General features: G+C 39.2%; 1 protein-coding gene across 4 annotated transcripts in view; it reads right to left on the reverse strand.

Annotated features, from left to right (window-relative positions):
- Positions 1 to 15,924, reverse strand: part of CLNS1A (chloride nucleotide-sensitive channel 1A) — a 50,420-nt gene that overhangs the window by 19,162 nt on the left and 15,334 nt on the right. For 2 of the 4 annotated variants that reach the window (XR_006604183.1, XM_013050254.2), the window contains exons 5-6: positions 14,715 to 14,888; positions 8,567 to 8,656 (exon numbers count right to left, since the gene is read on the reverse strand). Coding sequence is in view for 3 of the 4 variants with exons in the window: in XM_013050254.2 (XP_012905708.1) it covers positions 8,589 to 8,656; positions 14,715 to 14,888 (242 nt within the window). In the remaining variant the exon portion in view is untranslated. Of the gene's footprint in view, positions 1 to 4,695; positions 5,454 to 8,566; positions 8,657 to 14,714; positions 14,889 to 15,924 lie in introns of those variants that run through there. The other 2 variants (XM_004781032.3, XM_004781029.3) reach the window with 2 other exon arrangements.

The following is a 15,924-nucleotide window of genomic DNA, read 5'->3' on the forward strand; positions in this document are numbered from 1 at the left end:
ATATTTTTTCTTCTGTTCTGCCTCAGCTACAACTTTTGGTCATAACCTTAAGCTTGTTATTACCAGTAACTCAGACTCTTCTATCTCAAACCTCTAACCACTAATAATTTTAGTCACACTTTTGTGAAGATAAATTGCTGCACCATCCTCATATTTGCACTACACACTATAAAGGCTAGACTGCTATATTTTTGGGTAACCAATATTTGCTTTTCTTCATAATCCTGTCAACTACTTACTGCTGCTATTGATATGCCTGATGCAACCACCTCTTTCTCCTTTTCTAACCTATTGTAAGCCTAAAAACTAGATATTCAAGTATACTGGACCTGTCTGTAAAGTAGGAAAGAGACTTGCAGGGAAGGCCAAAAGGTTCTATGAGGAAAATGCATAAATCTCATCACATCTATTTTAATTGCTCAGCAGATTTTTAAATTTCAGATTTCTCAGATATATTCTAAGTGTCAGTTAACACCTATCTGCAGCTTCTTCTTTCTGTTAAGAATTATTGCTGTAGGGGTGCCTGGGTGGCTCAGTGGGTTAAAGCCTCTGCCTTCAGCTCAGGTCACAATCGCAGGGTCCTGGGATCAAGCCCCACATTGGGCTCTCTGCTCTGCGGGGAGCCTTCTTTCTCCTCTCTCTCTGCCTGCTTTGGTCTCTGTCAAATAATTAAATAAAATCTTTAAAAAAAAAAAAAGAATTATTGCTGTAGGGGTGCCTGGGTGGCTCAGTGGGTTAAAGCCTCTGCCTTTGGTTCAGGTCACGATCCCAGGCTCCTAGGATCAAGCCCCGAATTGGGCTCCCTGGCACCCCCTCTCCCTCTGCCTGCCCCTCTGCCCACTTGTGATGTCTGTCAAATAAATAAAATCTTAAAAAAAAAAGAATTATTGCTGTAATAATTATTGTGTAATAATTAACATTTTTGAGCCATTTTCTAGGCACTGTTCTAACTATATTCATGATTCATATAATCTTCAAAGTAGTCATTTAAATCTTAAGAATTAGCCTCCAGACACTTCTATTTACCCTTATCCCTGAGTTATATACTTCTATTTTTCCTTATCTCTTTTTTAAGATATTATTTTATTTTATTTATTTATTTTTTTAAGATTTTATTTATTTATTTGTCAGAGAGAGAGCGAGCGAGAGCGAGCACAGGCAGACAGAGTGGAAGGCAGAGTCAGAGGGAGAAGCAGGCTCCCTACGGAGCAAGGAGCCCGATATGGGACTCGATCCCAGGACGCTGGGATCATGACCTGAGCCAAAGGCAGCTGCTTAACCAACTGAGCCACCCAGGCGTCCCTAAGATTTTATTTTTAACTAATCTCTATACCCAACATGGGGCTCAAACTCACAACCCTTAGATCAAGAACTGCACACTCCACTGACTGAGTCAGCTAGGTGCCATATTCCCTTTATCTTCTTAAGATTATGTTAATAACAAAAATTCTGACTAGGTTCATTGCTCTCCCAAGTTTTTCTGACTTCTCATCTGAAATTACGAAGTTCTCCAAATTACATACTGGTTTTACTTATGTATATATAAGAGTGAGATGCTAGGGAAAATGTTTGTTTCAGCTCCTTTGTCAAAGAATGGCAATAATTCTATTAGAATCCTCATAAGGAATTTGCTTGGAATTATTTCATATTAGCCACAGAGGATGGGTACTGGATACAGAGTCATCCATTCTAGAATTTCTTTTCAAACAGGATTTCCACAAGAATTAGCTACATAGTAAGGATATTATCTGAAATTCTGCAGGTAAATAAAATTCTATCTAAAGTATTTAGTATCACGGTGCCTGGGCAGCTTAGGCAGTTGATGGTCCAGCTCATGATTTCAGTTTAGGTCATGATCTCATGAGTCATGAAATAAAGCCCCACCACCACCACCACAGGCTCCACTCTCAGTGGTGAGTCTGCTTGAGATTCTCTCTTCCTCTGCCCCTCTCCCTCCTCATCCTCTTGCACTCTTTCTCTCTCTAATAAATAAATCTTAAGGAGCACCTGGGTGGCTCTGTTGGGTAAGCTGAAACTCTTTACTGGGATCATGGGATTGAGCCGGATGAATGGCTCCATGCTCAGCTTGGAGTCTGCTAGAGATACTCTTTCCCCACTCTACTCTGCCCCACCCACACGCCAATGATCTCACGCTTTCTCTCTGGAAATAAATAAATAATAACTTTAAAAATCTAGTATCTCTCTGAACAATGAGTAATCACACTTGTTTTCCTCTAAAAGTAAAAGGCTAGATACCATGACCATCTATCTATGCATCATCTCTCATCTTTACCAGTACTGACAAAGATCCTAACAAGATTTCAAAATACACCAATGTACATAGATTTAAACAAGCTTATTTGAAAAGTATTAATATCTGACAAATTGATCTAAGGGAGGAGAAAACTCACTGAGATCATTTTAATGAATATATTTTTTATTTTATTTTTAAGATTTTATATAATCTTTTTATGTAAAAATTTTATGCTCTACCAACTAAGCCAGCCAGATGCTCCTATGAACACTTTTTTTTTTTTTTTAAAGATTTTACTTATTTATTTGAGAGAGAGAGAGTGAGAGAGAACATGAGCAAGGAGAAGGTCAGAGAGAGAAGCAGACTCCCCGTGGAACTGGGAGCCCTATGCGGGACTCGATCCTGGGACTCCGGGATCATGACCTGAGCCGAAGGCAGTCGTCCAACCAACTGGGCCACCCAGGCGTCCCTGAACACATTTTTTAAACAACAGAATTTAGAACAGATAACTACTAACACTAGCTTTTATGGACAGTTTAGATGGCTCACATTATGGGGGAAAATCTCCATGGCTTTTCTTTAAATTTCCTCTACATCAAGAATTAGGAAGAAAATCATTACAGTAACATTAAAATTAAGCTCAGATAGAATCAAGAAATGTTGGCTTGGGACACCTGGGTGGCTCGGTTGGACGGCTGCCTTCGGCTCAGGTCATTATCCCAGCGTTCTGGGATCAAGTCCCACATCGGGCTCCTTGCTGGGCAGGGAGCCTGCTTCTCCCTCTGCCTCTGCCTGCCATTCTGTCTGCCTGTGCTCGCTCTCTCCCCTCCCCTCTGATAAATAAATAAAATCTTTAAAAAATAAAAAAGAAATGTTGGCTTGGCTGAGCATTATGAATTTCATTTTTATGAAGTCTGACCTGATCTTTCTTTTTCACCTATTTTCTCAGTTATAGGCACAACTAATATTATAGAATGTTACAGCTAAATCTCTGAAAGTCATTTGTCTAGTTGCCTCATTTTACAGATGAGGAAACAGGTCCAGAGAGGTTTAAATACCTTGGCTGACAAGCCAGAACTAGATGCTTGGTCTCCTGCATCTTAGATGACTGCATTACCCATAATACCAAGCTGACCATGCAGTGCCTGTAGGAAACAGTGCACAGAATCTCTTCAACATTTTTTCAATATTATCAGAGCACTTTATTACTTCACCAAAAGTCATGATGACAAGTTTCTATGACTTTAAAAAAGGACCTAAATGGAATTTCTAAGATTAGTCAATGAGAATACCCCGACTGCTTACCTAAGAAGAGGTAAATGTCCAGGATAGAATATGAATGCTGCTGAGACTGAGAGCAGATAAATTTGGGAACTTCCTGTGCTGTTCGCTGAAATTTTAACAAAATCCTGCAGTTAAGAGAGAATTTGTTTCCTTGCTACTGCTGACAGATGGTAAGGCTATATGTTATTTTTGGAGCACAGCTCACTAAATTAAAAATCACAGCTCACTATGTAGATGACCTTAAGTGTTATTTTAGCACTTTCCATAGTTTCCTCATCTTTAAAACAGGATAATAAAAGCACCTATACTTCATAAGACAATTAAGAATGTTCTATGTAGGGGCACTTGGGTGGCTCAGTGGGTTAAAGCCTCTGCCTTCAGCTCAGGTCACGATCCCAGAGTCCTGGGATGAAGCCCCACATCGGGCTCTCTGCTCAGTGGGGAGCCTGCTTACTCCTCTCTCTCTGCCTGCCTCTTCTGCCTACTTGTGATCTCTGTCTGCCAAATAAATAAATAAAAATCTTAAAAAAATAAAAAAAAAGAATGTTATATGTATATGTATATAAAGAATCCAACACAACGGATGATACAGAGAAGGCCTCAGTCAACTTCAGTTTCCAAGTGGCCCTTTTCTTGCCTATTGTAACAAATTCAGTATTTCTGAGAGTCTAGTCAGAAAAAGGATAATCAGCTTTTTTTCAGTCTACCGTGAAGGATGACAGAAACCAAGTGAAACTGCTGAAAAGAACACTGGACATGTGTTCTTTTAGTCACTTATTAGCCAAGTGATTCTGAATAGCTTTTCTAACCATATTTTTAAAAGTCATATAATGGTACAGAAAGTCCAAGTATAAATTTGCAACTACAAATCAACCTTACAAATACCCTGGTCTCTGTGAAAATTAAAAATTGAGAATTGTAAGAAATTATTCCTGATCTGAGTGAAAGAAGCAGAAATCCCTTGAAATGTATTATATCCTTGCCCTACTAAAAATTTGCCTCTAAAAACTCTAACCATGCATTTTCTTACTCACTTCTTGTTCATATTCTCAAAAGTCAAATAAAAATAAACCAATAAGACTCTCGTTTTTTGACAGTCTTACTTAAAAAAATTTTTTTTTCTCATTAGTGGTTCAGTCAAGAATGAGAGCACAATAATATAGAAAACCTAGATTTATTTGTTAAACTATTACAAAGACAAAACAATTATCATTGAAGCACTCTGATGACTTCATCCCAATTTCACTTGTTATGGAAACTTACCTAAGAGGTTAGAAATAAAAGGATATAACCTAAGAGGTTATAACAAAACAGACTGGTGAAACATGGTGAAAGGAATAAAAGGGTAGTCAGAAGCATCCATGTTATGGTATTTCATGTGGCTACAAAATTTCCCAAGAAGCTTCCTAAAGATGCCTGAACGAATTAATCTGGGTCCCAAATTAGTAAAGAGACCCTCACCGTGAAGAACGAGCAGAAGCCAAGATTTCTCTGAGATCTCTTTGTCTTTCTTTTTAAGGGGTAATGGGATCCTTAGGCTCTAAAAGGGTTTACCTTAGATTCAGCCTCCCTCCTTCCCATCCAGTCTACCTACATCTTCAAGTGTCTGCACATTCTTACCAGGTAGGCCTACCAGGTTACAGAAGATGCATATAGTGAAAGCTGGAACCAAAGGCCTACTCTGAGGGTACCTATGCACAGGAATTTTGGGGTAGATGATAAACTACAAATACTCTCTTGGTTAAGTTAATTCACCTTTGTTAATAAAGGTCATAGTTTCTTCTGCTGGTGACAGGTATAGTCTGTCTCAAAAAAGAACTGGTTCAGGTAAATTTTGGAGAAGGAAAAAGACTTCCATCAACACCCACTCCATAGTAGAAGAGGCACCAAGTTCTTTCCTAGTTATAAGCAGAATCTGAAAAACATAAGATTTACAGTGTTTTTAATAATACCTATTATTAAACAGTTCTTTTTTTTTTTTAAGATTTTATTTATTTATTTGACAGAGAGAGATCACAAGTAGGCAGAGACGCAGGCAGAGAGAGAGAGAGAGGAGGAAGCAGGCTCCCTGCTAAGCAGAGAGCCCGATGCGGGACTCGATCCCAGGACCCTGAGATCATGACCTGAGCAGAAGGCAGCGGCTTAACACACTGAGCCACCCAGGTGCCCCAATAATACCTATTATTTATTGGATGCCCAGTCAAGAGTGCCAGAGAACACAGATCTATATCTTAGTCTTTGCAACAATCCTGCCAGGTAGTTTATCAACCCCATTTTCAAAGGAGGAAACTGAGGACTGTCCAAAGGCACAGAAGCTGTTATATGGTAGAGCTGTGATTCTACCACTCCTGTGCCTTGACTCCACCCCATCTCATGCACTGAGAGGTCCTAGTTCCACTATCTTGAAATCATTAATGGTTGCATAAACAGTCTAATTATTCCATTCCTTAAAGGCAAAAACAATTTTAAATGATTGAAAATTTAAAGACACTGTTTGGAATTCAGGTCAATTATCCAGATGAAGAACTTGTATAAATTTTATGAATAAAATAGCTCTCTGCTCCAACTGTAGCACAAAATGAATGGAAAACAAATCATCAGCTCATTAGGAAGTTTGTGGTTATTTTATGATTATTTCACTACAAAATTACATTACAAGGAATCCTAAGAATTCTCACCAGTGAACTGCAGTAATATCTCATTTGTATAACCATTACTGACACAACAGATGAGTTTCTCAGAATCCTTATTAATGCAGTGGTGCATATTCTCTGAATAATCTATTTTTCAAGAAGAAATATGTAAAAGGCAGAAGATCAAAAAATCTTTTTCCAGTTTCAATGAAAGTTACTACATATTACCGAAATGAAAAAGTCAACATGCTATAAAGAACATGATAAGCAGGAAAGTGAGAAGGGAAGAAGACTTAAGTTGGCACCAAAAGATTTCCCATACAGTGTAATAATGAAGTACTGATATCTGGAACTGTGAGATCTGAAAATTAAAGCTAATAGAGCTGCAGCAGTATGAACACATAATTTTAGCAACTGCAGAGGAGACAATGCAGGTTTTAGACTAAATGGCTACACTTACAGAAATAAATGCTGTGGAAATAAAAATTAAGTATTTAAAGAAGAAATATAAATCACAGAACTCTAAGAGATATTTTCTGATAGTTCCACTGGCAGCACCTGCGAGGAAAACAGAGATTCATCATCATTTTTCATGGTTAGAGTAAGAAGAAATGTTACGTTCACAATGGCAACAATCTGGAAGATAAAATGGAACTTAGAAAAAGGAGGGATCTCACAACCCAACTGGATGACTCACAGTAGTGTTAAGAGTCAAGCCAAAATACATAAATCTTGCCAAACTATTACTATATGCTTTAAATTAAAGGATCTGGGCATAAGTAACATAAGACTGGAAGACAGTCGGTACTCAAGAAAATGCTACCAGGTCAGAAGAGGAGAACACTATAGAGGGGAAAGATGGACAACAATTTTAACAAAGTAAAAATAGCTCATGAAGGCCAACTAGGATTACTAGTCTTAGAGCTCTAAAGGACATGAACATGACCTTTAGTTATTATCAAACATACAGTTGATACTCAATCTGGCAAAGGACAATTTATTTCTCAGGGTAACTTGCAGCAAAGTCAGGGATAGCAAAGCTCACAAGAACGTGTCAGGGAAAACTGGCTGTGAGCTTTTATGTCAGTCAAGAAAGCAGAAATGAGGGGCACCTGGGTGGCTCAGTTGGTTGAGCAACTGCCTTTGGCTCAGGTCATGATCCTGGAGTCCTGGGACCGAGTCCTACGTCAGGCTCCCTGTTCGGCGGGGAGTCTGCGCTTCCTCTGACCTCTCCATTCTCACACTCTCTCTCTCAAATAAATAAATAAAATTTAAAAAAAAAAAAAGAAAGAAAGAAAGAAAGAAATGAGGGGCGCCTGGGTGGCTCAGTTGGTTAAGCCGCTGCAGCTCGGGTCATGATCTCAGGGTCTGGAGATGGAGTCCCACCAGAGGATCCTTGCTCAGCAGGGAGCCTATGTCTCCCTCTGCTTCTGCCTGCCACTATGCCTGCTTGTGCTCTCTCTCTCTGACAAATAAATTTTTTTTAAAAATCTAAAAAAAAAAAAAGGCTAAATAAAAGTAAAATAAGAAAGCAGAAATGAAGCAACTTCGGAAAATGATAGCTTTTGGACAAATGTTCATGGACTTATGGTTTGACAAACTGGTCTTGAACACTAAGGTGCCCAGGACCTTGGTCCTCCATTATTTTACAAAGGCGGGAAGCCAATACAAGATTATAATGAAATTAGGAATGTTTGGGTGGCTCAGTTGGTTAAGTGATTGCCTTCAGCTCAGGTCATGATCCTAAGGCCCTAGATCTGAGCCCCACATTGGGCTCCCTGCTCAGCAGCAAGTCTGCTTCTCCCTCTTCCTTTATACCCCTCTCCTGTTCTTGCTCTTTTTCTCTCTCTCAAATAAATAATAATAAAATATTATGATTAAATTAAAGGCTTAGATACAGTTTGGAATTACTACTACTTCCTCCCTAAATTGAATAGCAGTGAGTTGCAGCAAATAGCTGCTTTGTGTCTTCTGATGAATGTATTAAGATTTCAAATACCACAAGTGGGAAAAGATGACTCAAGAGCAGAGCAGGAGGTGATTTCAGGCTTTGCAGCTCCCACCTGAGCCAACTAGGGAGCCCATTTCTGAATAACAGGCTAATGTCCTCCTCCTGAGTTCACTGAGGATGGGTGTGTCTTATTCTTCCATGCCTCAATGCCTACCACTGTCTAGCACAGCACTTAACATGTGGTAAGTGTAAATGTTAACGTGAACATTGCTGTTTGCAGACCTTGATTCCTTAGGAGGAAAAAAACACTAATTTCACAAATAATTTCAGAAACAGATAACTAACATTTTCCTAAACTGCTAATTATACAGAGTTCTCCTGAAAATAAAAATTATTTCACATGATTTTCAAGTTCAATGAGAAGAAGAAAATATAACTACTCACCCCACAGCAGCATAAATCATTTTCAGTGATCAACATCTGCATCCTCAAACTGTCCAGCAACCGTTGGTGTAGTGTCAACCTCCATCCCATCTAAAAAAAAGAACAACAAGAAAGAAAAACCACAAAAAAAATCAACTGCTGAGCAACAGTCTACTGAGCTCTTCAGATAGGTAAAGGGTCAACCTATTCATCAACCAGAAGGAAGCTAGTGCCCTCTGTTGGTCACAATTGCTATTTCTTTCTCTTCTGAAAAAGTAACAAGGAATAAACCAAAAAAGAAAAATGCCACCTGTACATGTAACATTTACTTTATAAATTCTCAACCTCAACATTAAAAAGACATTGGATAAGTTTTGAATGTACTACGCATCAAGTGTTCACTCTTCACAGAACTGTGCTGGGTATTTACTATGTGACATTATCATCATCATTATTATTATTGAGATTTTATTTGAGAGCAAAGAAGAAAGACGGTGGAGGGGAGGGGTAGAGGGAGAGAGAAAAGCAGACTTCCTGCTGAGTGGGGAGCCCGATGCAGGGCTCGATCCCATGACCCAGAGATCACACCTTGAGCCAAAGGTAGACGCTATACCAACTGAGCCATGCACGTGCCCCATTATTTTTATTTTTAAAGGTATAAAAGTCCTATCCTCCCAAAATTGATGACCTAATTCTGAGAAAAGACAAAATAAGTAGAGTGAGGTTCTTGCTTATCTGTTTTGCTCATTTCATGAGGAAAAAAAGTGTGTGTGTGTGTGTGTGTGTTTAGGGAGAGACAAGGGAAAAAAGCCCTCTGGAAAGAGCTGTTTAGAACTGCTTTCTCCACTTTGGCACCTCCCACTGACCTTCAACTCTTAACCCACAACAGGCTTCTGCCTGAGCCCCAACCCATACTCCACCTGGACATGCAGCAGAGCATGCAAATATAACACATATCTAAAATTAAGTTATCATCTTTCCACATAGAAATGCTTCTCGGGGGCCTGGGTGGCTCAGAGGTTAAGCCTCTGCCTTCAGCTTGGGTCATGGTCTCAGAGCCCTGGGACTGAGCCCCACATCAGGCTCCCTGCTCGTTGGGGAGCCTGCTTCCCCCTACACTGTGCCTGACCCTCTGCCTACTTGAGATCTCTCTCTCTCTCTCTGTGTCAAATAAATAAAATGTTTTTAAAAAAAAAGAAAAGAAAAGAAATGCTTTCTTGGGGCACCTAACTGGTTCAGTTGGTAGAGCATGGGACTCGGGGTTGAGAGTTCAAGCCCCACACTAGGAGCAGAGCCTACTTAAAAAAAAAAAAAGAAAAGAAAAGAAAAAAAAAGGTTTCTCTTCCCAAACATTTACGAAAGGATAACTCTTACCTGTCCAATTCAGAGACCCCTACCCACATCTCTAACTTACACTGCTTAGCGCCCTTAAACATCTCTCAAATCTGTTAAGTCTTTGACATTCACTCCCAGTAACAAATGCAGGCCATGATCTCTCATCTAATTTATTTATTTATTTTTTTTTTTAAAGATTTTATTTATTTATTTATTTGACAGAGAGAGAGATCACAAGTAGGCAGAGAGGCAGGCAGAGAGAGAGAGAGGAGGAAGCAGGCTCCCTGCTGAGCAGAGAGCCCGATGCGGGACTCGATCCCAGGACCCTGAGATCATGACCTGAGCCGAAGGCAGCGGCTTAACCCACTGAGCCACCCAGGCGCCCCTTGAAAGCTTTTTAAAAGAATTTTAGTGTTCTGCCTGGGTCAATGAGAATGTGAAATGAGGGACTTTTAATTTGATTGTAGTTTCAGAAGATGATCCTGGCTGTGATATGGAGCATTGATTGCAGAGGGAAATACTGGAGGATAGAAGAGAAACTCTGGGTTTTTTTTGTTTTTTTTTTAAGATTTATTTATTTGAGAGAGAGAGAATGTACATGAGTCAGGGGAAGGGCAAAGAAGCAGACTCCCTGCTGAGCGGGGAGCCTGTTGTGGGGCTCGATCCCAGGGCCCAGGACCCTGGGATCATGACCCAAGCCAAAGGCAGACACTTAACTGACTGAGCCACCCAGGCGTCCCAAAAAGAAACTGTTAAGTAAGTTATGATTTAAATTAGATGAGAGGGGCGCCTGGGTGGCTCAGTGGGTTAAGCCGCTGCCTTCGGCTCAGGTCATGATCTCAGGGTCCTGGGATCGAGTCCCGCACTGGGCTCTCTGCTCAGCAGGGAGCCTGCTTCCCTCTCTCTCTCTCTCTGCCTGCCTCTCCATCTACTTGTGATTTCTCTCTGTCAAATAAATAAATAAATAAAATCTTAAAAAAAAAAAAAAAGCTTTCAAGTTCCATTAATGTATAACCCAGTTCACTACTCCACCTTTATCTGTTGCTGTAATAACCACCCTTCATACACAGAGATCAGACATAATGAACTACTTACAGTCCCCCAAAGTTGAATGGTCTCTTGAACTTCTGCACATGGCTGATCCTGTTACCTGCATCTCTCCCCAACCTGTACGCAATCCCCCTTCACCCAGGTCACTTGACTCCACTTTCTGATCTTGGCTTAGATGTCACTTACTCCATGAAGCTTGAATCTCTCTCTTGACTATCCAGGCTGAGTGAAGAGTCCAACCTCTTGATTCCACGGCTTCTCAAGCTTCCCCTATAACTCAATGCTGTATCACAATGTACTATAACTGCCTAATGAGTTAAATTATTTTTGTCTACACACGAATGCCATTGACATGAAGACAGTAATCTCATCTTACTTGGGCACTGCTATATTCTCTGTACCTGGCATAGTAGCTCAATAAACACTTCTTACGAAAATAAGCACACGAAGTACTGAAATACCACAAAAAGATAGGGTGTTTGTTTCTCAGTGTGAAAAAGATGGTTTTATTAAAGCACACTGTGCAGGACTCAGGCAGAGAGAACTGCGATAGGCTGTATTTAAACAGCAAAAAGGTTGAAATTTACCAAGACAGCAGATCTTAGGTGTTTTCACCACAAAAAATGGGTAACTATGTGAAGCAATGGATGTTAATTAACTTGACTGTTATAATTATTTCACTATGTATATGAAAACATCATCTGGCATATCTTAAACATATATAATTTTTAGCCATTTAAAAATTTTTTAAAATAAATCAAATTTTTAAAATTGCAAAGGTCAAACAAAATAAATAAATCAATGGCAAAAAGAGTGACATGGGTACTTAGGACTTTAGGAGATGGGGAATGGTACAGGCTGAAAAAGTTTCATATATAGGCAACTCTCAATATCCTAATAAGGCTTAGGAATAAAAGTCCAAAATATCACTTAGCAAAAAGTGTTTGTGATCTTAAAATCATTTACTATAAAGCATTAAACAAGGAATTTTACAATTAAAAAAAAAAAAAGCCTTCAGTGAAGAAAAGCTTTTCAATGTCCAAGGACACTACCCTGTTAATCACTGTAATAAAAAAAAGGTAACATCTTGAATTCTTTCAGCTAAGAGTTTGATAGTACACTAGAAATCATCTGAACCATCTCAGCCCATACCCTATGTTAGAGGCTCACCAACTAGGACTTAAAATGGAGAGAATACACAAGGACTAACAGTGTGACCCAAAGCCTAAACTTTTCCAAATTAAAATATCCCAGGGGGCGCCTGGGTGGCTCAGTGGGTTAAGCCGCTGCCTTCGGCTCAGGTCATGATCTCAGGGTCCTGGGATCAAGTCCCACATCGGGCTCTCTGCTCAGCAGGGAGCCTGCTTCCCGCTCTCTCTCTCTCTCTCTCTGCCAGTCTCTCTACCTACCTGTGATCTCTCTCTGTCAAATAAATAAATAAATAAAATCTTTTAAAAAAAAATTTAAAAAAATTAAAAAATTAAAAAAAATAAAATATCCCAGGACTGTGACATCTGGTTGGTTAAGCCTCTGCCTTCGGCTCAGGTCATGATCTCGGGGTCCTGGAATTGAGTCCTGCATTGGGCTCTCTGCTCAGCTGGGCATCTGCTTGAAATCTTTCCCTCTACCTCTGTCCCTCCTCTTACTTGTGCAGGCGTGCACGCACACACATGTTCTCACTCAAATAAATAAATAAAATCTTAAAAAAACAAAAAACCAGGGCGCCTGGGTGGCTCAGTGGGTTAAGCCGCTGCCTTCGGCTCAGGTCATGATCTCAGAGTCCTGGGATCGAGTCCCACATCGGGCTCTCTGCTCAGCGGAGAGCCTGCTTCCCTCTCTCTCTCTCTGCCTGCCTCTCCATCTACTTGTGATTTCTCTCTGTCAAATAAATAAATAAAATCTTAAAAAAAAAACCAAAACCCAGGACTTCAGAACCCCCAGGTCAACATGCTATATGTGCATGATGATATTGATTACAGCATTATATTACAGAAACTTGTATTGCCCAATAAAAGAAAAACGAGGGATTCCTGGGTGGCTCAGTCAGTTAAGGGTTCAACTCTTGGTTTTGGCTCAGGTCATGATTTCAGTGTCCTGAGACTGAGCCCCATATTGGGCTCCACACTCTGCAGAATCTGCTTGAGATTCTCTCGGTCTTTCCTTCTGTCCTTCCCCATGCTTGCATGCTCTCTTTCAAATAAATTAATCAGTTAAATCTTTATTTAAAAAAAGAAAAACTACAGTAACCCTCTTTAAGAATATCTGCATCTCTAAAAATTAAAAGTGGTAAGACTCGTTAACAACATTAAAATACTAGTACATATTAAATACATGTAAGATGCAAGAAGTGCTTATAACAGGTCCTAATGTATTCTTTTTGCATAATAGCTCATTTAATCCTCTCACTTATTAACTATTTGACCTCTAGCAAGTTATGTGATCTTTCTGTGCTTCAGTTTCTTCATCTGTAAAGTAGGGATCACAGTAACATTTACCACAGAACATTCTTTGAAGGATTAAATGAGTATGTGTAATGTGCTTAAATCAGGGTCTGGCACATAAGAGCAGTATCTCAATGTTCTACTGAGAGTAGAAGGAACAAAATCAGAGATATGTGGGGCAAAGGTGAGGTTGTCTCTTCAGAGTTAGAACTTTATATGGTGATTATCAGGCAATCACTGAGGGAACATCCCTATATAGGGGTGACCACAGAGTGTTCTCAGACTAAGATGGCACAGTGAGCTGAAGGCAAGAATGATCAAAGCAAAAAATTTTACTATTGTAAATCCAGTCAGAGAAGACAAGGGCCTAGGGTTGAAGGACAGCAGCAGTAATAGCAAGGAAATGTTAAAGTCATTTAAATGAAAAAATCCATGGGCCCCAGTATTGCACTGGAACAAGAAATAAGAAGTAAAGGCTGAGTCAGAAGAATACTTCAACATTCTGACTGAAATAGGATACTCAGAAAGCAAATCAGTCTTATAGGGGAAATATTTACCAAAAAATCTACAAAGTGGAGATAACAGAAGCAAATTTGAAAGCCATTTGTTTAAGGTCCAGAAGTTTGTCACAGAATAAGACCCCAAGTTTCTTGAGTGCTGTCTAGCCCTTTTAATTAATAGATTATCCTAGTTTTGCATGTAATCATGTAGGAATTAGTTTTAAAAATAAAAACAGCAGCATAGATACACATACACATAAGCAAACAAACAAAAAGACTGGAAAGATATGCAAAAGAAAAATTAACAGAGGTCTTTCAATCATAATTACACTTGATTTTTCATTTCTTCTTTGCCTGTGTCCATTTAAAATTTTTGACTGTCAAAAGACTATTTTTGTAGTTCAGGAGAAAAGTAAAAAAAAACAACAACAAAGTTTCATGAGAATTCCCATTCTATATAATTCTACATTTGCTTCCTACATGGTAAGATTAATTCTGCGATTTCTCTCTCTTGAGTTTCTAGGGGTGCCTGGGTGGCTCAGTGGTTAAAGCCTCTGCCTTCGGCTCAGGTCATGACCCCAGGGTCCTGGGATCGAGACCCACATTGGGCTCTCTGCTCAGTGGGGAGCCCGCTTCCCTCTCTCTCTCTGCCTGCCTCTCTGCCTACTTGCGATCTCTGTCAAATTAATAAATATATATATATATATATAATATATATATTATATAAATATATAATATAAATATAATATAAAGAGTTTCTAAAAGAACATATATATCTCTCCATACCTTCCCCTGCTGCCCAAGGACCATCTAACTGCTCACAGTGAAAGAAAGGATACTCACCTTCATAATCTCTTATTGAATCTTCCGTCCGGACTCCAGCCATGTTATACTGGCTGCTCACAGACTGAGAAAGCATTCCTTCTAATCTCTCCAATGTGGCTTGGCCTTCTGCTGTTAAATGGGATAATCCTTCTTCATAGGTATAAAATGTAGGGATGTCTCCCTGCCCTTGTTCTAAATAAATAAAATGCTTTTAAGCTATTATAAAGCAATTAGAAAAACATGGATAATCAATAATGCATTTACTGAAGATAAGGTACAGTTTAAAAAGGCTCCTAGGGAAATATTTTTCAATATTTATTTAATACAGAGATGTAGGTCATCTATTGAAAATAAAGACACAAAGAAAATGTCTCTACCCTCCATAAGGAGAAGGGATTCCACAAGATAATGAGCCAGTAAACAGCAATTCTCAAAAAATCAAATGTCCATGAACTAGAGGGAATTTTATAGGTGAGTGCAAATTAATATGATACTAATTTGTACTGATAGGTTTTTTGGATTAAAACACATGCTCCTTTAAAGAATAACACGGAAGACATTGGGAGATGGAGAGGAGATGTGAGATGGAGAAATCGGAGGGGGAGACAAACCATGAGCGACTGTGAACTCTGAGAAACAAACTGAGGGTTTTGGAGGGGAGGAGGTAGGGGGTAGGGTGAGCCTGGTGGTGGGTATTAAGGAGGGCACGTATTGCATGGAGCACTGGATTGGTGCATAAACAATGAATTTTGAAACACTGAAAAAAATAAAATACTTCAAAACAACAACAACAAAAACAAAAAACAAAAACACATGCTCCCTTTAAAAACTGAGAAATTCTGGAAAATATAAAAAGGATAAAAAATAAAATCATTCAAAAATCTCATTGGAAATGAGAATATGTTTAGATACATTCTCTAATTGTACCTCCTCCTGTATTCTCTAAATGTATCTCCTTCTCACAGAAGGAAAACTCTAGAACCGAATTTGTCTCAGGCCAGGAAGTAGGTACATATGGAGGAAAGGACTTTGGACAGCCAGATCAGTGGACATGAAAGCAGTGGGAAAAAGAAAAGAAAAGAGAACAGCAGGCACCTCACGTTATAAGACTACCAGACTATGATGGTATTCTGGTCTGGAAAAGAGAAATAATCTTAGATAAATGACGTATGGTTCTCGGGGGAGAAAATGACTTTGGTAGTGAGTTGTTTGAAGCATTATGTTAAGT

This window comes from Mustela putorius, unplaced genomic scaffold (assembly GCF_011764305.1).
Source record: "Mustela putorius furo isolate JIRA1106 unplaced genomic scaffold, ASM1176430v1.1 tig00003987_pilon_pilon_pilon, whole genome shotgun sequence".
Lineage (NCBI taxonomy): Eukaryota > Metazoa > Chordata > Mammalia > Carnivora > Mustelidae > Mustela > Mustela putorius.